Source organism: Oreochromis aureus, linkage group 23 (genome assembly GCF_013358895.1).
Source record: "Oreochromis aureus strain Israel breed Guangdong linkage group 23, ZZ_aureus, whole genome shotgun sequence".
NCBI lineage: Eukaryota > Metazoa > Chordata > Actinopteri > Cichliformes > Cichlidae > Oreochromis > Oreochromis aureus.
In genome coordinates, this window is record NC_052963.1 from 15,763,724 (window position 1) to 15,774,540 (window position 10,817).

Genomic DNA, 10,817 nt, shown 5'->3' on the forward strand with positions numbered 1-10,817 from the left:
ACTGTGATGTAATTTACCTACAAATCCGTCCTTAGCCTATGAATTTGGACACCCTCTTTGACTATACCGCTCTACCAAGATAGCACATGTTGATGGTGTCATCAAACTGCGCCTGTTTTGGTTGAAAGCATCGCAGCAGCTGCAAGCAATATCACCTGCAAATTATGCCGGGTGACAGTAATAGCGAAGAGACGAAGCACGCCACGTTAACTTTTATCGAGTGGAAAAAAGTTGGCATTCATCAAAATCGGTTCGAGGTCAGTAAGCACAACCAGAATACAAACAGAGGGCGCACCGGATTATAAGGCGGACTGTTGATTTTTGAGAAAATTAAAGGATTTTAAGTGCGCCTTATAGTGCGGAAAATACAGTATACAGAAGAAAAGAATATATCGCGATATATGTCGTTACCGCTTCATATTATACCACAATATGGATTTTAGGCCATATCGCCCAGCCCTAATATAATTTGAAATAAATGACCTAATTTTTTATTTCATATCATTTATTTGACCTGTTGTCTTTATTTTAATTTCCAATTACCTTTCACCTCAACATATCTGTCTTGTCATGTGGTAATATATTTTTTCAACCATACATACTTCAGCTTTCTTAATCTATTCTTTATGCTTATTCAGTTTAACTTTTTAACTATTATAACAAAATAACTCTTTTCCCCAAATCTGTGTGTAAAATAAAGTATTTCTTTTGTAAACATGTTTTACAGTGTTTTTCTAACGCAAACGGACAGATTCAAATTTCTCACTGTTTATTTTGTTGAAGACCTTTGTAAGTGGGAGACCTGAGTGCACACACTGTACATCTCCCCGCCCACTGGCGCAAGCTCTCTAGAGCTCTTTAGTGGACTTCAGTATATAAATCACTGACAAAAGAAAAAAAGGACAGGAGCGCCTATGAGGAGAAGCAGACGGGGTCAAAACTAGCTGAAGCTCTTTTCTGCTGTACAGGTAATTACCCCCGTTTGCTTTGATATGATTTGATTTTCAAACACTGTAAAAATGAAGTTAAGCCAGGTTAATGTTTGTTTGTTCTCAGTGTAAAGAGTGCAGGTTATTGGAGAGTGGCTGAAACTATGTCTGTGAAGCACTCCTTCACTCCCAATATTGCGAGTCTTATTTCAGTATTGTTTTCATATATGTTACAGCTGTGTTAGCACTACTTTGATAAGAGCTGCTGTGAGAAAAGTACTACAGTGAATTTATACAAACAGCATTTGCTGCAGAATACTCTCATGGTTTAATAATTAATTTGTTTTTTTGTTGATCTCTGATGATGCTTTGATTTTTAAACACTTGTTATGAGGTGGTAATATCAGGGGTGGGTAATAGTGGGTTAACGGCCCTCTTAAGGGACAACTCCCATTAAGGCTTAAATATCTGGGACACTCCACCATTTGGTCTTACAACTGAAGAAGTTTCTCCGATGAGAGGCGAAACATCTTCAAGAAAATGGAAGACGTCCAGTCCCTTTTCTTTCCCAGCTCCTTGGATTACTATGACTGTGACTGAGATCCTATACAGACGGTTGGTTGGTTGGTTGGTTAACTTGCAGTGGGTCAGGTACAAGTAGGTCATCTGGAACAGCAACTGATGAACTATCTGAATGAAACGCTCTGAAGGTGATGAATGATTACAGTAAATCCATTATAAAACTGAATAGGCAACATCAGATTGCACACTTATTCTGAATTAAAACTAAAGATTATTTAAATATAATATAAATCAATAAAGACAGGCCTCTATCTGCATATGCAAGTAATCATGCCAGATTTGCCAGCTTATACAACTACATGAAACATACAACGCAATGCCCACATGACTGACCAACCATTTCAGCTGTAATTGGGAACCTAAGCCTACAAACAACTCGGAAGTCAGTCTAACTTATGTCAGATTGGGAATAAACCTCACATTGCTTTAAACTCCTGGAATATCTGAAAGTCAGCGGTTTTTAGTGTTTGGTCACTTGCCAGTAAGGATCTTTGAGTTCATGATCTCCTTTCTACACACTGGTTAGATTTCTTGCTTTTAACTGAAACATGGTTAAAGAAGAACTACAGTGTAACTGTAAAGTAGTGTTTGTGTTGAAAGAGGTTAAGTGTTAACTTTATTGTCTAACAGCTTTTTGCATTTGCATAAAATGCAAAAGCATCTTTTTGAAAAAATAAACAGCAAAATCAAAACTTCTTTGGACAACAGGGAACACACGAGAGGAGATTAACATCCAAGGTTGTAAATGCGCAAAAGGGAATTAAGGAAAGTGTACATAACTAGGGAACAAAGAACATGTGAAACTTTTCAAGAAAATGATACTATAGAACTAAAAGAGGGACACAATCCACAATACTGGATACAGACATCATAGAAATCCACCATTCTTGAAATAATAAAAAAAAGCTTCTTTTTTTTTTGTTTTTGTTTTTGTTTTTTTTTCTTCATTTTGTTTTCACATGTTAACAATAATGCCACCTTACTATACTTAATTTGAATCGCTTTTCTGTTTTTGGACTGTGAGCTATCCATGTTCATGTTCCTCGCAGTAGTCACTTAATCTCAGAGATCCAGTCTCTAGATACTCATTGACAACCAGTGTCTACCTTTGAATTCAGCCCCAGTAAGTCGTGAATTGTATAACGCACAGTGATGTTAACTTGCTTGTAGCTATGAGTCCAAATGAACTATGTTTAAAGAATCTTCTTCTGTATGGTTGTAACAACAATCACATTTAAAACTGTAACTGTGCAGCTACCTTGTACTTTAATATTATTTAAAATTATCTAGTTTAACTGTTTTCTATAAGTACATTACTAACACACTGTATCACTATAATCAGACTGGCATGTTTTGGATTCCATATATGACCAATATCAGGCCCCTTAGCAGTATCAGGCCTGACTAATATTTGAAAGTGAGACTGCCTCTTTTTGAAAAATGTCGGTAATTTGTTTTTCTCCTTGTCGAATCAGAATTGAGGGTTGGAGCAGTTTCCTCAACCACAGAGCAGGATCAGAGGACTTCTGAATGTTAATTTTTCTCTCAGCGATGGCTCTCCTGCACAGTGTCCTCTCTCCGGTCCTCAGCTGGATGTGTCTCTGTTCACTAATGTACATTTTCGGTACTGGACTGCTTGCTGTGGTTGCAGTTTTGACTGTGAGGAAAGTCTGGTACTCTCACAGGCTGTCATGCTTCAGCAAACCACCGGCAAACTCATGGCTGTTGGGCCATCTGGGGCAGGTACGATACACAGGCATGGTCTAGTTTTATATTTACGTATTTATCATCTCTACATGATAGGGTTCATGTACTTTCTGTTGCGACACAACAAATTTCCTCTTTGATTACTGATCTTAAGTTCTTGTTTTGTGATAAAACATGACAGATCCAGAGCACAGAAGAAGGTCTCCAGCAGATGGATGATCTGGTGAAGACATACAAACACTCCTGCTACTGGGTCCTCGGTCCTTTCTATCACCTGGTCAGACTCTTTCACCCTGACTACGTCAAACCTCTGTTAATGGCACCTGGTAGGGCAAAACACCAACAGACCACATTTCCAGAGTTTCTGTTTTTCTCTTACATCATCCATCATCTACTTCCTTCAGCCAGCATGACGGTGAAAAATGGGCTCATTTATCACCACCTACAGCCTTGGCTGGGTGAGTCAAATATTTCCGTTTTTCTCATCTGTGATTACATAGTTTACAGGATGTTCCTTTTAGCATGACTTACTCTGTTTCTCTTTTGTCTCAGGACACAGTGTGTTGATCAGTAATGGCGAGGTTTGGTCTCGCAAAAGACGACTGCTGACTCCAGCTTTTCATTTTGATATTTTGAAGAGCTACATTACCATATTTAACTCCTCATCTAAAATCATGCATGTAAGATACACACAGCCATGCACAGAACTGATTCCATGACGATTTTTGTTTTAAGTGACCATTTAGACAAGCATTTGATCCAGTTTGATTTGCTGCTTATTGGTAAAAGTGGTACAACCATGAGTAAAATGAGCTTTTTAGTTAGTTCTTTAGGTTCTAAATAAGTCATCTCGGTTGATTTCTATAGTGTCATTCCACAAAAACAGTTTTATCAAGGCACCTGATGTTGTAAGTCAGGGGTGCATGGGCCGTTGTATCATTTCTTTTTCTTTTTTTCCCCAATGTGGATTGTTTTAAAACCTTTTTTAATTAGCAGATTGTGTAAAGGCAGGAACTTGTTTATCCTTTACGTAATTACTTTAGTTGTATTGTGAAAGGAAATATGGACAGGTCTTTGTCAATAAGAAAACCTATAAAACCCTGTTGTAACATAAACACCTTGCAGTGTCAAGGCTGTGAGGGCCGTTTAAGCAAAAGTGCAATATCCAAATACAGGCCAACAAAGAAGCGGATAAAGATTTTATAGAGTTTTTCACACCAGGAGAAAAAGTAGAGGTGAGTCTGGGAAAAGAACACAGGAGTTTCTTCCAGGTTCGGAGGATGAGTTTAATTCTGTCCAGTGTTCAAGTTTTCAGATAGCGTAGTTTTGCCAATAGTGAATGTACTGCTCACCTGGAATATGAGGGAGAGTTTTCCGGAGGAAGTGTTTGCACGCTGGTTGTGTCCACATGGTGACAGCCATGGCAGGGTGAGCAAGCAGGTGGTTAATGCAGGATGATCCAGGTAGAATGCGAGTATTGACCAGCATACTGACAGACTATAGCGCATAACCTTTAGATGAGTCAGATGGGAAACAGGTGCGGTGGCTAAAGCGTGGGAAACCATGGAACTCCACCCCAAAGGAGTAGGAGAGTACCAGCATGGCTTGACTTTAAGATGCTAGAAGGAAGGGAGAGAAAAACAACTGACTCTCACCCAGCTGTGACATACGGAATTGAAGAAAACTCCAACAATCAACCAACTCCTTATGAGCAAGCATTTTATGACAGTGCGAAGGAGAAACTATTTTAAAACGTCAATAGAAGTCTGTTACAATATTCCAGAATCCTGTGAATTCCGAAATGAAGGAAGAATCTGATAAACATTGTAAACACCCAAATATAGCTTACAAACTACTGCTAAATGTCACTTATGAATTAGTTTTCAATTATACCAAAAACAGCTCTTTTAAACTATATGTGTCTGTAAGATTTGTAGAATTATATTTTTATCATCGCTTTCTCCTCCTCCTCCTCCTCTAATTTGCCTTCTCCACTGCTTTCTCCTCCCACATCTCCATCTGAGCCTCAGCCAGAGTTCAGCTGCTTTAAGTTGAAGAAGGCATGAATGACGCCCCAAATATGGTTTTGTTTCCATGCAGATTCTCATATCTTTGTCCCGCTCCTCCTTCCTTGTTTCTGGTTTCAGGACAAGTGGTGCCGACTTGTGGCAGAGGGCAAAACTAATCTGGAGATGTTTGACCATGTCAGTCTGATGACTCTGGACAGTTTACTGAAATGTGCCTTCAGCTACGACAGCAACTGTCAGGAGTGAGAGCAGCCACTTATTTCAACTGATATCTTCCATTTTTGTTGTGATGGTGTTCCTAAGAAGATTGTCCCTCCAGGTCTCCCAGTGAGTACGTGTCAGCCATAGTGCAGCTCTGTGACCTGGTAACACAGCGGCATCACAACATTTTACATCATTGGGACTGGATTTACTGGAAGACTCAGCAGGGGAAACTGTTCAAACAAACCTTAAATATTGTACACAGGTAATGCTCTGGCCTTCTGATATTTGTGTAGCCAAGTTATACAAGTTATGTGGGAAGCTGCAGGTATCATGAATTTTAGTCTGCTATATTCTGGTTTGCAGATTCAGCAGGGATGTGGTTCAGAAGCGACGTGCCCTTCTGAAAGCACAGAGGGAGATAACACAATGTGAAGTTGCCCCAACATCACAGAGGAGGAAAGATTTTGTGGACATTCTGCTGCTGACAAGGGTAGGACAGAGGGACTCTGAGGAGCATATCGTCCCATTTGTAGTAATAATAATAATAATAATAATCATAATAGTAATAATAATAATGATAATAAATAAACAACAAGGGGTGATAATCCACTTCCAGACCCATTAATTTGATCAATTTACAGAGACGGTTCTGAAATGATCACATGGAACTGATATGTGTTTAGTTTTGCTTATATAAGACATACGACATCCACTTTCACAGTGCATTGAATAAGCCTGCATTAGTGCAGATTTAGCATTACACAGCTTTATATCCCACTCCAAGTAAAGTCCACAGGCACTGGAACAGTTCATGTCAAACATACATGCAACCTTAGTGAAATGGTTAGGGGCTAAATTGAAGTTGGTCTCAGAGTGAGTAAGGTAGATTTAAAAAGTGAAGGAGAACATCTAAAAATGCATTGCATTTTTGGGACTTTCTCGGTGTTACTGATGTCTGTGTTGAAGGACGAAGATGGACAAGGCCTAACAGATGAGGAGATACAGGCTGAGGCCAACACCTTCATGTTTGCAGGTGAGATGTTACTCTGACACCAACTTTTGTGGTCAGATGTAAAAATGACACTATAATGCTACAATACACTAGGATGAGTATGTGTCTTTAGAACGCATAGCTTGTTGTCCTTCAAATGTTTTAACAATTTGCAAATCTTCCTTCGTCTTCCGCAGGTCATGACACAACAGCCAGTGCCATCTGCTGGACGCTGTATAATTTAGCACGCCATGAACACTATCAGGAAAAATGCAGACAGGAAGTGATGGACCTGATGGAGGGACGAGATGGACATGAAATCAAGTGGTCAGAAAATACTAACGCTAACAGCATTACGTATGAATATTTACATGTGAACATTTAAATGTTCACATGTAAATATTTAATCTCAGTCTACTGACATATCTTAATTTTAAGGGAGGATCTGCCCAAGCTTCCTTTCACCACCATGTGCATCAAAGAGAGCCTCAGACTCCACACTCCTGTACAGGCTGTATCACGGAGTTACACCCAGGACATGGTGCTGCCAGGAAATCGAACAGTCCCAGCAGGTGAGAGTCAAAGCTCTCTTTCAAGATTTCTAAATAGATTTTAGAGGTTAAAGAGCTGTGTCTTGTCATGAATCATACTCAACTTTATTCAATACTTCATTTGTGAGACTGTATGTTAAAGGATCACGCCAACAGTTGGTGACCAATAAAGATTGATGCTGTAAAGGGAAACTTAAACTTCTTGTGAAACAGGTACAGTCTGCCTGGTCAGCATTTATGGAACACACCACAACCCTATTGTTTGGACAAACCCAAATGTAAGCACTTGGTAACATAATCTACATTTCTACAAACCTATTGTGTGTTTAACCTTTCCCATTTGCTCTCTAACCAGGAGTTTGATCCCCATCGATTTGACCCAGGCAACAAAATGAGCCAAGCTTCTCATGCCTTCATCCCCTTCTCTTCAGGCCCCAGGTTCAGTTTTAGCCTTAATCCAAATAGTACAACTAGGAAATGGATTGGTTAAAATATAACAAGTATGTCTTTACAGGAACTGCATTGGTCAGAAATTCGCCATGACAGAGCTTCAAGTTGTAGTGGCCCTGACCCTTCTCAGGTTTCGACTGACCCCAGGGGTGAACCCTGAACTCGGGAGCAGCAGAGTTCGCCGTCTTCCCCAAATTGTCCTGCGTGCAGAGGGAGGCCTGTGGCTGCAGCTGGAGCCTCTGAACACACTCAGACTGAACAAACAGTCAGAGGAATGATCCACAAAGATAATACTTGAACTTAATTTTTAATAAAGTGTCAAGAAAAGATCAGCTAGAAAGTGAGACTTGACATTGACATTAAAACTACAACAGACCTGTCTAAGAATTTTGTTTGCATTTTGTTATTGTGCTTTAAGAAAAAAGGAAAAGCTTTCTCTTTATGGGGCAAATGTGCACAGATAGTCTTCAGTACTCCCAATTCCAGTTTTGTAAAGTGTAAAATGCAAATAGTTTCGTCTGCTATATTCCATTCGATTTATTCAAATTCTTCTGCTTCCACAATCACCTTTGTTGTTATTTCCAGAATAACTTAATGAAACCTATGATCCACATATCACTTGATTAATTTTGAGCCTTTCAACTTTAAAAGGTGTACAGGTTTCCCATTGTCATAATTTATCACCCTTTCATTCTCGACTGCCTAAAGTCATACTCTAATTGTTTTTGCACAAAAAGTCAAAATTGATTCTAAATACTTTTCTTTGACGAGAGTGCTGGTCTCTTTCCTCTTCTATTTCAATATAGTGCACGTCAGCTTTTATCACATTTCATCACAATTTACTTTGGACAAAAATAATGTTTAAATGTAAATTGACAGTAACATAATGCTGGGCTGCCATCAAAAATGTAATTTGAATTTGTTAGTCTGTAATAACTACTGCAGACAAAGTCACATTTCTCAAATCAATTATTATTTCGCATGAGCAAATTATGAATAACACAGAGCTCCTAAACTTTAGGATAGTTAACTTAATTTTTTACTTGAGGTTAACTTTGGGTAACTTGCATTGGCTCAGGCCATCTGAAAGAAGGGCACCATAGAAATCACACACTCTTGAAAATGTGTCTTTACACTTGACGATAGACTTCAATTACGAGTTTCTCCTCGTTTTCTGTCATATACTTGAAAAAAATTGTCTTACAAAACAAGACATGAAGACTGGACATGAAGTAATAACATGTCTAGTGCAGTTTACTTAGACTGCAATGCCATTATGATGGATATTACAGACACTCAGATTCACTCTATCACTGTCAGTGATCATGCACTGGTTTCTCTCTCTGACACAGAAAAGACTCACACCACCAGTGTGGTGAATAGAATATAATGATATGCCTAAAATGTCACCATGTGTTCTATGGGGGGCAAGAAAGGATCGAATGTGTGGCAAAATAATATCTTACTCTTCACATAAGACATATAAAAAATGTGTCAGAATTAAAACAAAGACAAAACAAATCTTTAGAAGCTACCTCACCATAAGAACATATATTTAGCAAGCAGAGAAAACTAAAACTGCAAATTTTCAAACCATTCCTACGAAGCAATAAAACACTACGAACCACACGTCACTACATAAAACTGTATTACTGAAGAATTGTGCATAGAGTATCGAACATGAAAATATATATCCTACAGAGTTCTCAATCATTGTTAATTGTATTAATATTACTGCTGCACATGTTTAATATTGAGCTCATTTTAAATACTTTAAATCCCATTATTGTCCAGCATTATATCCATTAAGTCAGGTGTTTGCAGTGGCTGTCCTGTGGGGATCTTTGAAAAAGAAAGTTGTCTATCCTGAGTTTTCAAACAGCATAGAAATAAAAAAACTATTTAAAAAATAAGCTGAATTAAAATACTTGAGTAGTGTGTAACATGGATCACTGTCAGTATCTAGTCATTGTTAATGGGGGACAGACACACCAACGGAGACGGAGAGGATTAGACTTTGCTATGAGATTTAGATAAGCACTCTCAGTTTTCAGTGATAGTAGCTAACTGTGGCCACAAGATGGTGTTAATATAAAGAATGGATACACATCTTAATTCTGAGGAGGTTCATGATAGTGCTGTCTGTGGTGAAAAGAGAGCGATTGATGTACTTTGGTGCATTTTTTATTAATGTCTATTTGACAAGGAAGGCAAGCAGTGCTTGCCTTGCTTGTCCTCGTGGATTAATTCATCTTATGCTGCCATTACAGAACTTAAGTCTACTAGAAATAAAGGATGAACAGTATCTCTTCACAGGAACTAAATTAATCTCTTTCAAAGTTTTAGTTTTATGGAGCCATATGGAGTTTTACAAAGAATTTTGGCCTATGCTAGCGCCCAATTTTTTCCAAAGGGTAACTCAAATTGAGAATGATCACAGACTCTGCACAAACATAAACTGTGCCATCATTAGTCTCTTTCTTAAACCAGACAAAGAGCATATATTTCATACAACTACTGCTCAGTCTTACTCATTAATAGAGATGGCACGATATCACTTTTTTAGTCCGATACCGATATCATAAATTTGGATATCTGCTGATACCGATATAAATCAGATATAGCGTATTTTATAATCAATAAAACATTTTTAAATATCGTGCTGCATTTTGTATAAGTTCATACTCAAGTTTAAAAAAAACAAAACTAAAGGTATTCTGTTATACCTGTATGCAAAAAATACACTACACCCAAATTATTTCATAGTTCAGCAAAACTGATCAATCTAATAAACTTAAACCTACACCATCCTCCCTATTCTGGTATTTTAAAGAGTACTTAGTGGAAATGTTAAGCAACCTAACTAATAGGGTTTCCAACTCCCAGCAAAAAGAAAAAAATAGGGAACCACACCCTGCCCTCCGCCTCATAATGTTTAATTGATGTAATCGACTTTAATTTGATGCAGTGTAAAAAAGAAATACACAGAAATCAGTTATTTTTCTACAATAATTAAATAGATTCAACATCTTTCTTCAACAGAATTGCAGATTGCACAGATGGTATCTTCCCAAAGGAAAAAGTACTATAGCTTACTAAGTTATAAATTTGAGTTAATAGTTCCTATACAATAATGGACTTCTATACATTTTACATCAGAACGTTTGTTGTAAGATTCAGATAATTATTTATTAAAAGCTAGACATAACAATTAGAAAGAAAAGTATGTCTTTGTGCCCCCCTTTCCCTGTTAATGCCCTACCTGCCCCCCTGGCTAAACTTTGCTAGACCCGCCCCTGCACAGTTATCAGCCGTCAGCTATGTAAAAATGGATCCTGGTGTATTAAGTATTATTAAATAAATTCTAACAACAGCT

General features: G+C 38.0%; 1 protein-coding gene across 1 annotated transcript; it reads left to right on the forward strand.

The window, feature by feature from the left end:
- Nucleotides 1-834: 834 nt before the first annotated feature.
- On the forward strand, nucleotides 835-8,213 carry LOC116327587 (cytochrome P450 4F3-like). The gene is made up of 14 exons (XM_031749197.2): nucleotides 835-968; nucleotides 2,987-3,254; nucleotides 3,400-3,544; nucleotides 3,623-3,676; nucleotides 3,771-3,898; nucleotides 5,366-5,487; nucleotides 5,565-5,711; nucleotides 5,813-5,939; nucleotides 6,416-6,482; nucleotides 6,638-6,767; nucleotides 6,879-7,012; nucleotides 7,205-7,269; nucleotides 7,347-7,429; nucleotides 7,506-8,213. The coding sequence occupies exons 2-14, from the start codon at nucleotides 3,042-3,044 to the stop codon at nucleotides 7,717-7,719; spliced, it is 1,629 nt and encodes a 542-aa protein (XP_031605057.2). The 5' UTR covers nucleotides 835-968; nucleotides 2,987-3,041; the 3' UTR covers nucleotides 7,720-8,213.
- Nucleotides 8,214-10,817: the final 2,604 nt, after the last annotated feature.

Bases quoted from the DNA above. Each gene is read 5' to 3' on its own strand.
- LOC116327587 (XM_031749197.2), top strand. From the start codon at position 3,042: ATGTTAATTTTTCTCTCAGCGATGGCTCTCCTGCACAGTGTCCTCTCT. The intron at 3,677-3,770 runs GTGAGTCAAATA...CTTTTGTCTCAG, and splicing joins CCACCTACAGCCTTGGCTGG to GACACAGTGTGTTGATCAGT. The intron at 5,712-5,812 runs GTAATGCTCTGG...TCTGGTTTGCAG, and splicing joins ACCTTAAATATTGTACACAG to ATTCAGCAGGGATGTGGTTC.